The sequence below is a fragment of the Giraffa tippelskirchi genome, chromosome 6 (genome assembly GCF_054371585.1).
Source record: "Giraffa tippelskirchi isolate mGirTip1 chromosome 6, T2T-mGirTip1v1.2.pri, whole genome shotgun sequence".
In the NCBI taxonomy this organism is placed as follows: Eukaryota; Metazoa; Chordata; class Mammalia; order Artiodactyla; family Giraffidae; genus Giraffa; species Giraffa tippelskirchi.
This window is the reverse complement of record NC_137280.1, coordinates 126,984,999-127,003,940: the sequence shown is the minus strand read 5'-3', so window position 1 is coordinate 127,003,940 and position 18,942 is coordinate 126,984,999. Positions and strand designations below refer to the sequence as shown.

The window sequence follows — 18,942 nt, the reverse complement described above, 5'->3', positions numbered from 1 at the left end:
ATGCACACACACCACATACCAAACTAGATGAGTACTATTTTAACTTAAAAGTAGTATGGTATGGTTTCCTTTTGAGAGCATAAATTGGAAGGAGGGGCTTAAACCTTTTATATTGTATAGGAAATATATATAAATAATAGATTATCATATATAGTTTGAAAATAGATTCTTCCTCCTGTACACATATAAAGCACCTTAAAGCACCTGTATTCACTTTCAACTTATAGATGACTTGAAAAGTCATAATGCTAGGAAAAAGGTGTGCCACCAAAATGAAACAGGCTCAAAGAAATACCTTCCAACACTAAGGTACATAGTAAGAACAATGAAGTCCCAGGTTTTAGGATAGAGAGCAAACTCCAAAGAAAGAACCTCTTCCAACAGAGAACTACATCAGAGAAGAATATTACAGTATTCCATTTTCAAAATAATCTTGCAAGGTAAGTATGATTAGCCCCATCTTACAGAAGTGGTTAATCTACCGGTCCAGACTCACACAGCTAGTAAGAGGCAGATCCCAAATTCAAACTGAGGGCCGCTTCGACCTTTTACCTGCATCATGCAGCCTTCTACAAAAATATACTAAGGGTGGTGACTCATTGGAGGGTTGGGGTAGATTATTCAGATCTTCCATTAATCTTTCTAGCTGTCACTATTCTTTCTTTAACCAATTTCCCATTCTTTTGGCTTTTTGTCCTACCTATGCAGAAACGGAGATTATGTTTAAACTTGCCCAAGCTTCGGATTAAATATCAACTAACATGATTCAGTTCCCATAGTCTCTTACACAGTAATTCACCAAAGTCCCAAAGGAAAGAACAAAACAATCTAACTCAGAAAGTGCATTACTATAAAAAACAAAATTGAACTACAAGCACACAGTACTGTACTAAAAGCTAAATGAAGCAACGTTATTCTGCCTCTGGGAGCAAATTACCTGAGACAGATATTTAGAATTGAACAGAGTTATATAAAACATAACTAATTGAACAACTAACCAATACAAAGGAAAGCCCATACAATGTGCAAATACCTAGTACATGGTGGGACGTGAAGACAGAGTTCACAATGGGTATGACATGCCAGGCTAGGACTGGTTCAGAGGAAAGCTGTCTCTCTCTACCTATTCATGGAAAGCTCACAGAAGGAGGACTTTGAATGTGGTTTGTAAGAAAAATCAGATGATGACTCTTAAGAAGGAAAGTCCAATAGATTCATACTGCTTCATTAAACTTTATATCTCCATGGTCAGCAGAGTCTCCGGCAGTTAGTTATGGCTAATAAATGAGGAAGGGGAGGGGGAGAAGAGAGGAGATGAAAATTCAAAGCATTCTAATTATGCCATCACTCTCTGTAAGACTGGAAGGGTGACGTCCCCCTGTGAGTTACACCTTCCTCATAGCATTTTGATATTCCAAATTTGCTGAACACTCAATATACTGGTGTTTATACCTCCAGTTGCATGAATGTGTTTGTCATTCTACAATCAATGCTAAGACAGACCCATGAAGGCAAGGACTATGCTTGTCTTGGTCCCCATGACACCCCTAGCACCCAGTAACCTTGTGATCCTAATAAGTTCTCCTGTTTTGTCCACCTCTGGAGAGTACCAAAGGTGGGAACGGGCCACGCAACACTCCACACAATATCTTCAAATGTATGGACTTCTTTTGGGGTCAGCTAGTCCTGGAAAACATAAAGCATTCTAATTGTTCCCTTTCCTCCAAGTATAAACGCCACTCCTCAAGAGACTACACTGATTCAGTGCATCAAAAAGGAGTCTTTTATTTCTATTATTTTCCATATGGTTTATGGCTCCTCCTGGAAAACATTTGGGAGAAAATGTCCATGTGTCACATACATTTGTGAGACACAGAGATGACTACCACCATGATTCCTCAGCTTAAACAAGTATTTTCCCTACATCTGCTCATTAATTTCCATAAGATGCTGCATAGTGGAGTTAATTATTCAAAGTGACTAAAGACAGACAATGGCAAGTATCACATGCCACTATCCCTAATGGCTGCTTTTATATGAACTCTCATTTTTCACTCAGGAATTTTACATTAAACTCACTCAAAAAGAGTTAATACAATTTAAAGAAAAAAAAATATTTTTTATTATATTAACCAATGTAACATACAAACTTTCAAATGTTCGGTTCTACAGCAAAGGCACCAAAGAATGCTTCTTTATTAAGGTATAAGAAATAACGATTTTTCAAATGGTAAGGAAGATAATGCATGTAAAAGGGTGGCTTTGTGAAGTGGGGCTCCTTATCAATGGGATTATTCAAGGAGTGTGTACTGGGCCACCCATCTGAAAGGTTGGGGGGCCTTTCACGGCTGCTTCCTTGAGAGAATCCCTCTTATCCAACACTGTATATCGGTTTGCTTGGGCTGCTATAACAAAAATCCCCAAAGTAAGTGACATGAATTACAGAAATGTATTACCTCACAGCTCTAGAGTCTAGAAGCTCGAGACCAAAATGTCAGCAAGTGGGTTCTTTTGTGGTATGTAAAGGAGAAGCTTTTCCATGCCTTTCTCCTACCTGCTGGTGGTCTGCTAGCAATCTCTGGAATCCCCTGGCTCGAAGAGACATCACCCTGATCTCTGCCTTCACGTTCACGTGGCATTCTCCCTGTGTACATGTCTGGCTCTATGTCCAAATTACCCCTTTCTATCAGGACACTAGTCAGACTGAATTAGAGCCCACCCTAATTTAATCACCTCATTCAAACTTGACTACCTCTACAAATACTCTATCTCCAAACAATTTTTGTTGTCAGACACTGGAGATCAAAATTTCAGCGTTATGAACTTGTGGGGGTATACAACCTAACCCATAACAAGTAGCTTCTGGGAAATTAAAATATTCTTCACAGCAAGTTGTGGTAACACCCACAACTACTACAAGTCATACACTCATTTAAAGCCACACAGATTCTTAGATGTAAGAATTAAAAGTAGCTTTCTGAAATGTATTCACAGTATTAACGAGGATCTTTGACACAGAAAGTTCAAGAGGTATAAATCTAAATCCCTAAACTCTGAGTTAATCCTCAATTTGATTTCCAACTCATTCATGGGTCAGAGTTACAACAGTTCTTCCTAGAGGACAAAAATGTCAGGGATTAATCCCTTTTCGGCAGAATTTGAGGAGTAACAAATTGGCAGCAATGCACTGGGATACAACAAAAACAACCTACTGACAAATGGCACTAGCGCTTTGATTTCTTACTCATGCCAGACTCCTTAGATGAACAGAAATGTACATCGTTAGGAATAAAAGGTAAAAGAAGAGTGTACAAAAAAGACATAGCATTCACAGAACACCTACTATGTGACTCTTTAAACTGTTAGCCATGTGAGGACTTTCTGAAGAGCACAGGGTAGGAAATATGGGAACAGAAGTGTGTGTGCTGCTTTCGTTCAACCACCATTAGTTTACACACCAAATGCCAATGACGAGAGTCAGAAAGCACTCCTCAGATGTCACAGTCAGCAAGGTGACTGCTCAGTGGCGGCCCCAAGATCCGAGTACAGAGAGCACTGGTTTCATCACTTGAAAATGTTTCTAAAACGCCCTGTGTTTTGAGGCACCAAAAGTGCCCTCAGTTCAACTCCCACCTGAACTTTGGGTAAGACTCACCCTCTAAACTGCAGATTCCTCCTCAGTAACATGAGACACTTAGAGCACAAGTCTCTCTGGGCTGGGTGAGGATTACATGAAATTACATGAAGTGTTTAGCTTCCAGAAAGTTATCTCTTACTGCTGGTCTCCTCCATGGTTAACTAAAAAACTGGGTTTTACTGTTGCTTTATTTCTAGTACTCTATATCAGAGATTGGTGATCATCTTTTCTACTAGCTATATTCTCCTCCATCAAGCTAAGAATTAAGCTCCTTAGTAAAGGAGCCTGAGTTGTTTTGTTTTACTGTTGCTTGTTTTTGACAAGGAAAAGGCTTTGGTGCACTCTGAGAACACTATACTAAGATATGTCTGCTGTTTAATACACCAATTGTGAGCAAGAAGAGAGGACAACAGAAGACCTTATTCAAAAAGTGGACTTCAGGGTCCCTCTTGCAGAAAGGCAGACTGTGTAGATCTGGGGCAGGAACAAGAAGCTGCAGTTCTCACAAGCACCCCTGTGGATGCTGAGAGTGGGTGGTTCTCACCACACAGTAAGAGAAACTGATAGCTTCAACTCACAACACTGACCTCCTAGAACATCACTTACTAAAGGCTACAGTTTCAGCTACACAATGACATGAAATATCAGCATTGAGCCTAAAGGATAAAAGTATTCAATCTTCAAACCCCACAGCGTCACATGCTGCTGCTGCTAAGTCGCTTTAGTCGCGTCCGACTCTGTGCGACCCCATAGACGGCAGCCCACCAGGCTCCCCCGTCCCTGGGATTCTCCAGGCAAGAATACTGGAGTGGGTTGCCATTTCCTTCTCCAGTGCATGAAAGGGAAAAGTGAAAGTGAAGTCGCTCAGTCATGTCCGACTCCTAGCGACCCCATGGGTCTGCAGCCTACCAGGCTCCTCCATCCATGGGATTTTCCAGGCAAGAGTACTGGAGTGGGGTGCCATTGCCTTCTCCGACAGCGTCACATATTCTAAGTCAAATAAGTCACACTTTAGCATGTATTAATATCTTCATAGAATAACACATTAATAGCTACCACATAAATATTAATCTGTACTACATACTCTGGGAACATTCTAAAACCTTGTGCTGTTAAATACAACCATTCCCTCTTTGACTTTCAGATTTCCTAGGTGTTAAACTTGCATTTCACCCCTTTGCTTCTCCAACTCAGCAGGCAGAAGCTAAGAAGTCTGTGGAAGGTTGCAAAGACAGCAGGTCAGTTAGCAGCATCCCTGCCTTGCTAAAGCACATTGGCAGAAAAAGAGGGGTGCAGGCATCTTCCAGAGAATAGGATTCTATGCAGAATTTCCAGGGATGTCTCCCCTGCCGCTGCTGCTAAGTCGCTTCAGTCGTGTCCGACTCTGTGCGACCCCATAGACGGCAGCCCACCAGGCTCCACCATCCCTGGGATTCTCCAGGCAAGAATACTGGAGTGGGGTGCCACTGCCTTCTCCGTGTCTCCCCTGAGCACATGCAAATGCCTTTTCCTCTCACCTCAGTTTCTTCCTGGACGTGGGAGGAAAATGTAGAAAGATGCTAAAGAAAATAGTGCCAAGGGTAACTTCATCTTTGAGACTAAAGATGATGACCTGTATAGAAAATGGAAGGAAGGTGGTTCATGGATGTTCTGTGTTCTTTCAGGTGATGGCCAGTCAGGTGAGACCACAAGAGGAGACACAGAAGGGACTCAGGTAAACCAATTTTCTTATATTCAAGGGTGGACGCCTGGAAACAGGACGCCTGGAACACCACATAGACAACGTGGAAAAACACCAGCATCATGCAGGAGGCAGAAGTGGCTGGCGAGGAGAGTCCAGACCCTGACCTTTGTTAGAGTTTCTGCAGCAAAGGCAAGGCAGGGCCAGGTCAACTGTTTAGGACTGGCTAGTTTGAATAACTTCACAGGTGCTAAGCTGTGAGAGCGGTCCCTAGGGGCCTAGTTCCTGGCCCTGGATGGTTCAGGCAGAGGAATATTGCCCCCTGGGGTACTGGGGCCAGTGGAGGCAGCGTGGCTATGGACCAGGAGTTCACATGTCAGCGCTACTCCCCAGGTTCAGCCCTCAGATGACTCCAAAAACTGGCCAGCCGTGAACAGGGCAGGCTCTCCCCAGGCAGAATGGCATCACAATACACTGAACATTAAAAACACAAATAATACACCAGAACCCTCTACTCCCTTCCTGCTTATTAAGAGGAGATTCAGCAGCCTCATTCTGAACCACAACTGAAACCTCTCCATGTCACGCCAAGGAAACCAGAGACGATGACTTAAAAGAAATGGACTTCCCAAATACACTCAGTATGTTGAATGTGACACATTTGCTCTCGGCTTATAATTGGGACATGCAAAGCTTTTCTGGCCTAACACAGGGGGAAGGTGGTAGGAAGTGTTGGCAAGGGTGGAAATGAGACAGAAGAACCATGGTGAGTTTTAATTGCCTTAAAAGCAACTCTTTACAACTTCTGGGAAACTTCTGAAGAAATGACTCAGCTTCAGAAAGTGTCACTGACCTCATTTCCAAAATAACAAGAGCTGCAATGCAGGGCATGCCCTTGTTCAAGGAGCCCTGCATATAGATGACCATCTCTGGGAACTATTCAACTGACCAGCATCAAACAACAGGGCTCCATTTCCACACAAACACATCCACTAATACATTTTTCGTGGACGTCAACAAATATGAATTTTTATAAATTCCAAACTTATAATAGAGAAGAGAGATGCCTACAAGGGCTCAAAGCATCCAGACTTAGGATTTGTTTAAAGTCAAGAATAATCTTAGTTTGCAGTGCACTTTTTGCAATCCCCCTTTGCTACCCCAGTTCAACCTACTCCTCCATACAGCCCTTCTCCATTCCTTTCCCCTCTCACAACCCACACACAGCAAAATGACTGGGGTACTCACTTTTCTTTACAAATTATATTTATTCCTCTGCATTTAGATGCTAGCTTTTGAAATATCAAGTCAGATAACCATGAGGGACATGCTAATTAATAACTAATAACAACTCATTGATGAACATTTATTAATTGCTAGTCTGCCAAGCATTTTATATGCCTTCTCTTCTTGAATCCTAACCATTCCAGAAACTAGGTACTATGACCATCTTCATTTTCCAGGGAAGGTAATCAAGGCCCCTCAAGATTAAGTGACTTGCCCAAAGTCATATGGCTACTAAGTAAAATTTTACTAAGTCAAAATTTAGATCTGGGTTTCCTGACTTGAGAGCCAAAAGTATAATAACTAGATTGCTAATGAGACATGGTTAGTTTCCACAGATGTCCAATTTAGGCTACATGGGCATGCTCTCTCCATGGACACGCTATCAGCCGCAGGGGCCACACTGCAGGGACACACTGCACCACAAGAAGGCATTTCACCCCTGGTAGCACACGGAGCAGAACACGCCAGGTGGTACCCTCGCTCCGGATCCTTTAGAGCTGTCATGAAATGGCCACAGGTAAACATCTCAGGGAAGGTAGAAGTACTGGCCTGACAAAATGTGTAGCTTTTTCGTTGTTTTTTTAATACAGGGGAGAAATTAAACAGCATGACAAGAGAATCATGCTGAGATCTAAGCATCTTTTGTGCTAGCACTGCTGATCTTGAATAGACAGCTCAAATAAGCTTAACTCATGGCATTCATTCAAAGAATTAACCTGTTGCCAAGTAAAGTGTCTCAAAGAACTGGAATGCTGTCAAACTAGCTTAACACCATGAAATGGTACAACTTAATGAGATTCTATAAATTTCGAGGAACACAACGCAGAGCTCCCTCTCCAAAGACTGATTTCACAAGTGATGTGTTTCCTTTCTTGGGTGCATACACACAATGGTAGGCGAAATGCTGTAACTAAAAGTCCCTTTTTGAATTGAGTAGAACTTCTTCTACTTTTCCCTTTACCTAACTCCTTTTGAATCATTTCATAAAAAATTTTAAGTAAAAAATCTCATACAGCTGATAAAATTGTGCTAAATAGATTTCTTTAAACATAAATTCACCCTCCTGTGACCTAATACACATTCTCAAGAAGGAAGCCCTGACATTAAAAGAAAACCAACCAGGGCTTCAGTGCCAAATGTAAAGCACGGGGGTAGCTATACTGATTCCTGCAATGAGCAATTGGCCTTTATTCTAAATGGAGGAAGGGAGAAGGGAAAGAGGGGTAAAAAAACAGAATGTTATGACTGGATGGGAAAGGTAAGAAATTCAAATTCAGCAATATTTGTTTCTGAGAGAAAGTATGACAGCTGCTCACCTGTCTACTGCTTCCACGTCAAAGCAAAATCTCTTCTCAATGGAGTCTGTTTTCCGCCGTGTGCAGGATTTGAGGGTGACTGATTCATCTTCTCCCTGTTGGGAAGACACAGACAGTCAAAATGAGGCCAGAACTTGGGCCATGCTCCTCTCCTGGACAAAGATGCCACATAAACAGGAGTGATCATTTCATCTTCTAAGACCTAAGTGTTCAGGAGCACAGGAGGTTGGTCATCAACTTCCTCAGGCTGGAGCCTCATGCAGATAAAATCTGTGAGCCATGTTCTACTTGGAGCCCAGCATCCTAGTATTGATAGATCATGATGGTATAGCAGCAACACATGCTAGATTAAACTCTTGTTGGTATTGTTTTAAATAAGTTCAATCTGCAGGTTTGCTAAGAGTTGAAACCAGACGATCTTGAGATCCTCCTTCCAATTTTGAACTTCTATGATCTTGGTTCAACGGTCACTTCTCAGGAAAACATTTCTGCACCACGTCAAATACACCAGACATGCTCACATAGCACCATGTACCCCGCTCCTTCCCTCATAGCACTGATCACAGCTGAGATCTGCTGCTGCACTAAGGGATGATTCAAATAATGTCTCTCTCCTCATAAGGCTGCAAGCTCCCTGAGGGCACATACTAAGTCTGTTTTTTGCTTGCCCTTGGGTCCCCAGAGACTAAACAGTCCTTTGGAACAGAGTAGGTGTGCAAGGAATATGTTTTAACAGCTTTTTGAGTATATATATATTTAAAGTATGTACTTTCTTATTGAAGTATAGTTGATTTACAATGTTGTGTTAATTTCTGCTGTACAGCAAAGTCACTCAGTTATTTGCATATGTATTCTTTTTCAGTTCTTTTCCATTATGGTTTATCACAGGATATGACTACAGATCCCTGTGCTATACAATAGGACCTTGTGGTTTATCCATCCTATCACTCAGTCGGGTCTGACTCATTGTGACCCTATGGACAGTAGCCCTCCAGGTTCCTCTGTCCATGGAATTCTCTAGGCAAGATACTGGAATGGGTAGCCATTCCCTTCTCCAGGGGATCTTGAGTATAATTTTTAATGATATGTTTAAGCAAACAACTTATGAGTTTTGACATCTGTATACATCCATGAAATCATCAACACAATCAAGGTAATGAACATTTCCATCAGCCCCACAAGTTTCCTCATGAGTCCCTTTGTAATCCATCAGTCCTCCACCCAGTCCATTCCCAGGCAAACACTGAATCTGTTCTGCCACTACAAATTAGTTTGAATGCTCTGTAACTTTATACAAATGGAATGCCCTTTTATGCCAGACTTCTTTCATTCAGCATAATTCATTTGCTATTCACTCACGCTGTGCGAATCAAGGGTTTATTTCTTTTTACAAATGATATGATCAACAAGGGGGTAATACCCAAAATATATAAACAAGTCATACAACTCAACAACAAAAAAGCTAACACCTCAATTAAAAAATGAGGAGAAGACTTAAACAGATATTTTTCCAAAGAGGAAATGCAGATGGCCAATAGACACATGAAAAGCTGCTAAATAAACATCACTAAACATCAGAGAAACACAAGTCAAAATCACAGTGAGATATCATCCTACTCCTATCAAAATGACTATTATCAAATAACAAATGTTAGTGAGGATGTAGAGAAAAGGGAATCCTTGTACATTGTTGGTGGGAATGTAAATTGGTGTAGCCACTGTGGAATACATTATGGAGGTTTTTCAACCAACTAAAAATAGAACTACCATATGACCCTGCAATCCCACTCCTGGGTGTACGTACATCGAAAAGAAAACAAAAACACTAATTCAACAAGATACACATACTCCAATGTTCATAGAAGCATTATTTACAATTGTCAAGATATGAAAGCAACCTAAGTGTCCATCAACAGATGAATGGATAAAGAAGTGGTATAGGGCTTCCCTGGCGGTTCAGTGGTTAAGAATCCACCTTGCAATGTTGGGGACACTGGTTTGATCCCTGGTTAGGGTAGACCCCTCATGCTGTGGAGCAACTAAGCCCATGCACCACAACTACTAAGCCAGGGTTCTAGAGCCCATGAGCCACAACTACTGAGCCCACAACTATTGAAGCCTGCACTCCTAGAAGCCTGTACACCAAAACAAGAGAAGCCACCACAATGAGAAGCCACCACTACTGCAACTAGAGAGTAGTCCCCACTCTTCACAACTAGAGAAAGCCTGCATACAGCAACAAAGACCCACTGCAGCCAAAAAAAAAATATATATATATATATATATATATCCATTTTTAAAAAAACAGAAGTGGTGTGTGTGTGTATGACACACACACAGACACATACACATACAACAGAATACTACTCGGCCATTAAAAGAGAATTAAACTTGGCCATTTACATCAACATGGATGAACTTGGAGGGTATTACACTTAATAAAGTAAATCAGAGAAAGACAAATACAGTATAATATCACTTATCTGTGAAATCTAAAAAATGAAACACATGTGAATAGAACAAAAAAGAAACACTCACAGATATATAGAACAAACCAGTGGTTATCAGTGGGAAGAGGGAAGGAGGGAATAGCAAGATAGGGGTAAGGGATTAAGAGATACAAATTACTATGTATAAAATAAGTAAGTTACAAGGATATATTGTACAGCACAGGGAATACAGTCAACATTTTATAATAACTATAAATGGAGTATAACTTTTAAAAATTGTGAATCACTGTTTTATACCTGAAACATAGGTAGTATTAGAAATCAACTATATCTCAATAAAAAATAAAAATTATCATTAAAACAATGCAGGCAATTTTTTAAATGCATGGTACAAAACAAAGGAGCTTTTTTCTTTCTACTATTTGGTAATATTCCATTGTACAAATGGAATGCAACAGTTTTGTCACACAGCAACACAGCACAGCACTAATTTACTGCTTAGAAACATAGAGGTTTCTGCCCCTGATTTCTTCTCTTCCTGTCACATAGGAATTTTTTACGGTTCCTTTTTCTCCTGTATCTGCCAATGTTTCTTCCTAAACTAGGGGGAAATTAACAAACTTGCCTAGTCTGTTGAATAATAGGAAATGTGACTGCATATGGTAAAACTTAATCACCCACTAATATCAAAATAGCACATAAAACACAGAAGATCTAGGAAGAGACCATCTATATTCACAAGTCTTACGCTATCGTCTTTTACTGAATGGCAAAGATTAATTTCTCAGATAGAGAACTGCTCCCTCTGCAATATGTAAATGTATGACCATAAATGCACAAACATATGTACTTCTGACCATGTTAATATCTAACTCTATTTCTGATTTAATGGTGTTGGACTGCTTCCCACTTTGAAAGTTTAGGGGGAGGGTGGTTTAGTCGCTAAGTCGTGTCCAACTCTAGCGACCCCATGGACAGTAGCCTGCCAGGCTCCTCTGTCCATGGGATTCTCCAGGCAAGACTACTGGAGTGGGCTGCCATTTCCTTCTCCAGGTTAGGGGGAGGTATCTATGAGAAATAGGAGAAAACAGAGGATCTATACAAAACTGGCAAATATAAGCAGAAATAAGAGGAATATAAGACTCTGCTCCAAAAATGACCACAACATACCAGGAAAAACCTGTAAAGACAATCTGTTCAAGTACTCATGGTTTTAAAAAATGGAGGCTAGAGATAACGATCACTTATACAAACAAATGAAGAGTTACAACCATGACAAACACTACAAAAAAAGAAGCATGTTGTGCTACAAAAGCCTAAATTAAGGGGGTGTAACCTGGGCAAAAAGGTCAGCAAAGGCTTTCTTGAACTGAGACCAAAGGATTCATAGGAGATAAAACCAAGAACACAGATCAGGGTGGAGAACAGCAGGTGAAGAGGCCCCCATAGTCAGGGTCCATGAAGTCCTGGAGGAACTGAAAGGAAGTCGGTGTGTCTGGAATCCAAGAGCAAGAGAGAAAGAGGACTGAGAAAGGGTCTGAGGAAGACAGGGACCTAATCATGCAGATTATGATCTGTATCCTGCAAGCAGTGGGAACATAATGAAGGGTTTCAAGCCAGGGAAGGGACAGGGTCAGCCCTGGGCTATTTCAGGGCTCCCACAGAGAGGGGCTTCATCTCACAGGGTAGAACTCGGGGTACCGTCTTTCACCACACACAAGCCCTGTCTCCAAGAGACGCAGAAAATCTGCTCACGTCTCCTGGACTGAAATGAAGAGAAAAGCAGGTACTTTCATAGGAAAATAACCCAAATGCAAGGGGATAAGGAAGGAGAGAAAGGATGGATAAAGAGCATGTTAGGAAAAGAAAACACCCTATCACCCATTTAAGTTTATCTCCAGCTCCTATGAGAGCTTTGCATAAACACATAACACAATGACATCACATATTTCTCCTGTATAAATTAAGAAGATATCACCTCTGGACAGCCAGTCTTCATGTCTCCTCCACCCTGAGGCTAAGGAAACAGAGAGGTGTCATAGAAAGCTATTATTTTATATTTATACATTATTATTCTATTTGATTTGCCTCAGAATCAGGAGATACCAGCTCCAGAATCAGGGTGTGAGTACTGGCTTTAGTAACTCACTGATCATATGGCCTTAGAAATCACTCTCTCTCTGATCCTCAATTTCCTCTTTTGTAAACGAGGAAAACTGGATCAAACAGGATGAGAAAGGACAATATTTTAGAAAATGCAAAATATAATATAAATATAAGCAATTATTACTAGAAAAATGATTTCATATAATACCAAGCTCCCAATACGGCATCCTCTATTATGTGTCTGCCTCTATTTTCTGTCCCAAGAAGTTTATATACACTAACACATATAAACCTCTTAACAACTCAGTGAGGTGTTTCCTTTTATCTCACTAAAATCTAAGGAGTTCCACTCACTCACCATAATTGGTCTCTGCCCTTCACTTTTAAGTGTGGTAAGAAAGGAGTAGAGAAAATACAAGAGAGTTCCTTTACTCCAGGTTTAGGAAAGCACCAGATAAACAGTCCCAAAAGAAATGTGAAGTTGATTTCTAGAAGGACTAGAAATTAGAAAAGAACTATGACTTGACCTAAGAAAGGCAGACCTAACTCTATTTCCATTCATGATAATAAGGGACTCCTATTAATAGAGATTGTTAATACTCCTTCTAACTCTATAATTTCTCTGTTTGATCATTTCACATGTCTATTTTCCTGGGATTATTTATAAGTCAACTCTACCCCTAACAAGAAACATTAAAAGTGCCTTGACTTTTTTTATGCTTTGATACAAGGAAGGAAAGAGATGCTGACCAACTCCAGTGTTGTGGCCTAAGAAAAAGAAAGTCAGGAAGAGAAACTGGAAGTGGCAGAGAGCAAGGGGGCAGCTTGGGGGAGCAGCTAACAATAATGACACCAGTGTCACACATCACTGACCTGGGCAGTCTAACCTCAAAGCCGGTGCTCTTCACTTCTACACTGCAGTGCCTGCACACATGCAAGCAAACCCAACAGGATGCACAAAAACGCACCACAAAGAAGGCAATGGTTGGAATACTTACAGAGGACTACCTTATCAACAGATCAGACACAGCCGAAAAATTCTTTAAACTAAAGATAGAACCAGAGATATTATCCAGAACACAGTCCAGAGATTCAAAGAAATGAAAAATTTAAATATTTTGTATTAAAAGTATTTAAATATCTCCAGAAGGAGATAATAGAAAGAATAGGGCGGGGGGGGGGTGGAATTCAAAATGATAATTGATAAGAATTTTCCAAAATTACTAAAAGACACCAATCCACAAATCCAGAAAGGCCAAAATGCCTAAGCACAACAAATTAAAAAAAAAAAAAAAAATTCACAGAGAGGACTATCATAAATAGAATACTGAAAGGAAAAAGAAGAAGAAGATGTAATGTGCAGTCAGAGAGAAAAGACAGATCATTACCTAAAAAGGCAATGTAGACAGACGGAGCGCTCCCAGAGGAAAGGCGAACACTGCAGCACGGCAAGGCACTCCTAGCAGCAGTCCCCCCACAAATGTAGCCTGGCTCTTCTAATGATGGCCCCAAGAATATCTTTCATCCCATATGCTCTTCAATGTAATGTCACTGTGCTGTTACTCCCACCAAGACAGGGTCTGCCTCCTCTCCCACTGCAACTGGGTGAGCTTAGGTGGGCTTTTATTACTGCTTCAACCAACACACAAGGCCAACGTAAGTCTAGATCATTAAAAGGCAATGCAGTGTCTGCTTTTGTTGCTGGAAGATTCACTCCTGAAAACTTTAGCTGTCCTGAGGCCGCCATGCTATGAGGAAGCCCAAACCAGCCAACATAAGAGAGGCCAGAGAAAAGGCCTTGGAACTATACAGAGCAAAAGAGAAAGAGGGAAGAGAAGAGAAGAGAAGGTCAGCAGAAAGGAAGAGAACTATATCTGATCAGCCCAGAGTTGCTTCAAACCCTTATGATCCAGTTCCAGTCACTATCTGATTGGAACCATTTGAGAAACTCTGAGCCCAAACTACTCATCCACATGCTCCCCAAAGTCCTTACCCACAGAAACTGTAAGAAATAACTAAAATGATTGGTGCTATTTTAAAAGTCACTACGTTTTTTAGTGTTCTGTTACAATAAATAACTGGAATAGACATCTGTAAAACTGAAATGATAGATAAATAACTGGAACATCTAAACTGCCAACTGGCAGTCCTCCAGGTATCAGATGAAAGTGATGAAAATCAGTTTCACAGGATGAGGTCATCCAAGAATTTCTAGTATCTAAACACATTAACACACTTAATATTGCATATATGTGAAATACAAGAATCTGTCTTAATTACAGCTTCTAACACAGCTTAGAACTGAAAATAATCATCTATTTATTTACTTTATTCAGATGCTATACCCCTTGAAACTACTATATAAAAATGAAGAAAATTACAGTGAACATTGGGAGTGTTACTTCAAACATGCATTACACTCACTGTATGTTAACCAAGCAAATCAAACATGAAATTTAAAAATGAACTCACCCCCTTTCCTCCTGACTTCTGGTCAAATGGTACCATGGTGATTTGTTTGGAATCCCGTTGATATGTACAGTAATGCTTCACCCAGGAAGTTCCAAAGTGACCTGCAAAGTAATAGTTCCCATTCAACATCTCTTCTTGTCCACTGCATACTGGACAACACGGAAAATGTAACTCACAATGCTCAACTATCCTTAAACTGTTTCTAGGGGCAATATATTCTCCACACCAGCTAGACAACCACAGGCGGAAATCTGATCTCACACACTGGAAGTGGAACTAACCCAGGACTTTTCCCAAGGACCAAGGAAGACTTTTTCCCACTAAATGCTGCATCTGATGGGTCTTAAAATACAATGGAAGTAGAGGTTCTCTGGGGAAATTAATTCTTTTTCCCATATCATCCATTTCCATCTGAACCTTCCTTTCTCTCCCCTGACAGGAGTAAGATGACTGAAAAAGAACATAGAAAGGCTCCTCAAAATGCCTGTCACCGTCCCCATCTGGTGTGATGACTTCATGCTTCCCACACAGCTGCTCTGTGATCATGTGCACAGATATACAGGGGTTCTGACCTACTTTTAAACTCCTAATTTTTACTTCAGCAGAACTCAAGAAGATCTGAAAAGCAGACAAGGAAAACCCAGAGACACTAGACATGTGGAACGGAAGTAACTATAAATGCTCAAATGTAATCTAAGTGTTTGTCCCTCAAAATTATCCCTTGGGAAAGAGGCAGGTGCCCTGCAGACAAATTCTTAAAGTTTCTTATTTTACTGGTGCCTGGCCAATTACTTTATTTCAAACAAAGTACTATTAGGGGAAGAAGGCATAATTGGCATTGTTAGCCTGCAAAGACCTCAATCAGTATGAGTTCTGGATGCTCATAGAGATTGCATAGCAGATATGATTAAAAAATAATAATGATAACATGAAAAAAGATTCAGCAGACACTTAATAGGTATTTTTCAGGGTATGAATACCCATTACAGTGTTGGATGTCACTTAATACACTTAAAAAGCAACGAAGTGTTTATATTGGAGCATCAAGGACAAATGAAAACAGCAACTATTCTCATGTGTTTTTGTGGCTTAGAGAATAAATTCCAGTGATGGCACAAAGATTTCAAAAGTGCCGTATGTGTAGCTTCTGCTTCTTACAAGCCTTAACAAGCTCATATCTGTAAGAATAAGGGATATAAAACTCTCATCACAACTGATACTCCAACCTCCAATCCCATTACTACACCATTGTCACCAGGGAACAATTTTATGCCCAAGCAAATTTCTGAGTAATCACTACATAGAATAATCACTGTAAGTATTTTGTTTCATAGGAAACTTCTAGGAGTGAGACATTTGACAATCCTAATCAACAGTGCCCAGATAGGAGACTATAAGAAGAACTATCCATTAAAGAAAAACAATGCCCTTTCTTTAATCTCTAGTACCACATGCACGAATTAAGTCTGGGAGTGCTACAGCCCAGTGCATAAATCTGAGTCATCACTGAAAACCCTAGGTTAGCAGCACCTAGCATTTCTTTCCTTGACGTCCTATGGGCAAGTCAATGGCCCTTCTCTCTGGCTTGTGAAGTGAGCTTTTGTTTCTACTTTTCATAAAATTTAATTGTTGGAATGACAGGAGTTGAAGTGAAGAAGGAAAGGACAAAAGTCATGGTAGTTTAGGTCTTGCTGAAACAAGTCTTAAAAACAACTACCAAAGGATATGACTATAAAGTCCAGCCAGTTGCTGCTGTTAAATGCTGCTAAATCGCTTCAGTCGTGTCCGACTCTGTGCGACCCCATAGAGCCTCTACGCCAAGGTTGTGGTATGTAAAGCTATATTGAGGGTATACAGGAACCTCAAGAGTAGAGTGACACTAAGGGGAGAGGTGGCACCGCAGAGCCTATGAATTCCGGGTTGCAACAGGATTCCGTTATACAGAAAACACAATCTATCACTAGGAGATAGACAAGACCTTGTGGACAGCATCTTTTCCGTAGAAAGCTGAACTATAAAGTCATTCTTCTTTGACCAAAAAATGCTCCATGTCAGGCACTACTGGATACACTCCCAGCTCCTGGGAAAAAAAGCATGAGTACACCCACACTGCTGGCTGGCCTGGCACTCACGTTTCTCCTGGACGTAGAGGTACCCTTCCATAGTATAAGGACTGATGGTCTTGTGCTCAAGGGGATTCTCCTTCATCTTCTTCATCAGCGATTCCACTTCCGACCTGGTGCCTTCAAAGCGATTTCTTGTCTAGGATGAAAAGAATTTTATCCAAATCAAAGAAATGAAACCCTCTTTGTTTCTCCAGCACTTCAGAGTATCAACCTACAGAATCCTAGATCTAAAACCAAGTGAGGAATGTTCAGCTATCAAGAAATAAGGCAAACGTTCACTTTATTGAAGCATACTTTGGCCTGACAGCCCTATCCAAGAATTACTCTCAAACTCTAGCGACCATCAAAATCACGTGGGGAACCGGCAGGAAATGCAACTGACCAGTCCTCACCCCCAAAGATAAACTCAACACCTCTCCACCCAGAAACGTGCGTTTCTAGCAAGCGTCCCGGCAACTCTGAGGCAAAGGACCCACAGCAGGGCAAGCCTTCCACCACCCTCTAGGACAGAGATACTCTCACCCTGGCTGTTTGCTGACAGTTTCCTCCTCAAAAGCAGCTGCTTCACGTAAGGTTGCCCCTCCCCCAGGACAACCTGCACCAGCACCCAGGGGAGCCCAGAGACCATCGGCGCTCCAGGGGGCCTGTGGCATCAGCTGAGGCCTCACGGCTCAGCTTCTCTCTCTGCAGGGCCTGCTGCCCTCAGTGCTCTCACAGGTGTTTCTGCCGACACTGCCTCCTGGGAACCTGCTCTGTGTAAATCTCCACTTCAGAGCCTGCCTTCTGAGAAACTCAGCCCAACGGGAGGCCATACTTCGCGAAAGCTCGTCCAAGACCCTGCAACTTCCTGTTCTCAGAGGCACCACAGGGAACAATGAGAGTTCGGCCTTCCAAAAGCATACAGTCCAACCCACTAGGACACACTTGGGTTTATTTGGACCCAGGATCACCTGGAGTCAAAGACAGCATGCAGACTACTGTGATCACATTAGGGAAGAAAGGGGTTTAGTCCCAGTGAGACTGATCAGAGCCCTAAACCGGATTCTGTGCACGCAAAGGTCCTGCTGCTTACAATTTGGGAAAGGAGATTGGGAGTAAGGCGTACTGACTTGATTTCCTCACCAAGAGTTGAACAAGAGCACATCCTTTGAGCTGGAGGCCAGCATATATGCCCCACCCCCTACTCCTGAATACATACAGTCTAGTGTTTCAAGTGGCCAGGCAGCTGGATGCACAGAAGGGAGGCCGGGTGGGGTTGGGTGGGGCTGGGACTTCACTGCCAAAGGAAATCCTGATGCTGGTGCTACAGATTTAAAACATAATCAGCAGCAGCACTTCCGAGAACAGAAATAACGGAGCTTTGAAATAACGTGCTTTGAAATAACGGAGGTGAGGATGAGCTCTGGGACCACCAAGCACCCTGGAGATGACTACCCTCTGCTGCCCTTTGAACCCAAGCAAGACCCATCCTCCCCATCTGCATTCCCATCCATTTACGTGATCTCTATGTAACCAGACCATATTTTGTTTCTTCCTTCCCTTAACAAGGGAAAGGAAGCCCATCCCTTCGCCCACTCACATTCTGTATGCTGATAGTCAACTGTGTCTTGAAGTCGTTGAAGTCCTTGGCCAGTTCATAACCATGGTGATAGAAAGTGAAGAGTCCTTGTAGGAATGCCAGTAGCTGTAATGAAGGCAGAAGGGAAGACCTCACATAAGCAGGTTCAAGAGGTTTTATGGAGCTGTATCTGAGTTCCCAGCCTTGATTTGAACGTAATAATAATGACAAGGTAGTAATAATGACTGTCATTTACTGAGCTCTTCTTACATGCCAGGCACTTGGGACTTCATATGCCCCATCTCATTG

General features: G+C 41.5%; 1 protein-coding gene across 50 annotated transcripts in view; it reads right to left on the bottom strand.

Annotated features, from left to right (window-relative positions):
* Positions 1 to 18,942, bottom strand: part of ARHGAP26 (Rho GTPase activating protein 26) — a 556,769-nt gene that overhangs the window by 292,915 nt on the left and 244,912 nt on the right. For all 50 annotated transcript variants that reach the window (XM_081504651.1, XM_081504686.1, XM_081504653.1 and 47 more), the window contains 4 exons: positions 18,655 to 18,759; positions 17,082 to 17,211; positions 14,950 to 15,050; positions 7,922 to 8,016 (listed from right to left, as the gene is read on the bottom strand). In XM_081504651.1, coding sequence (XP_081360777.1) covers positions 7,922 to 8,016; positions 14,950 to 15,050; positions 17,082 to 17,211; positions 18,655 to 18,759 — 431 coding nt within the window. The remainder of the gene's footprint in view (positions 1 to 7,921; positions 8,017 to 14,949; positions 15,051 to 17,081; positions 17,212 to 18,654; positions 18,760 to 18,942) is intronic.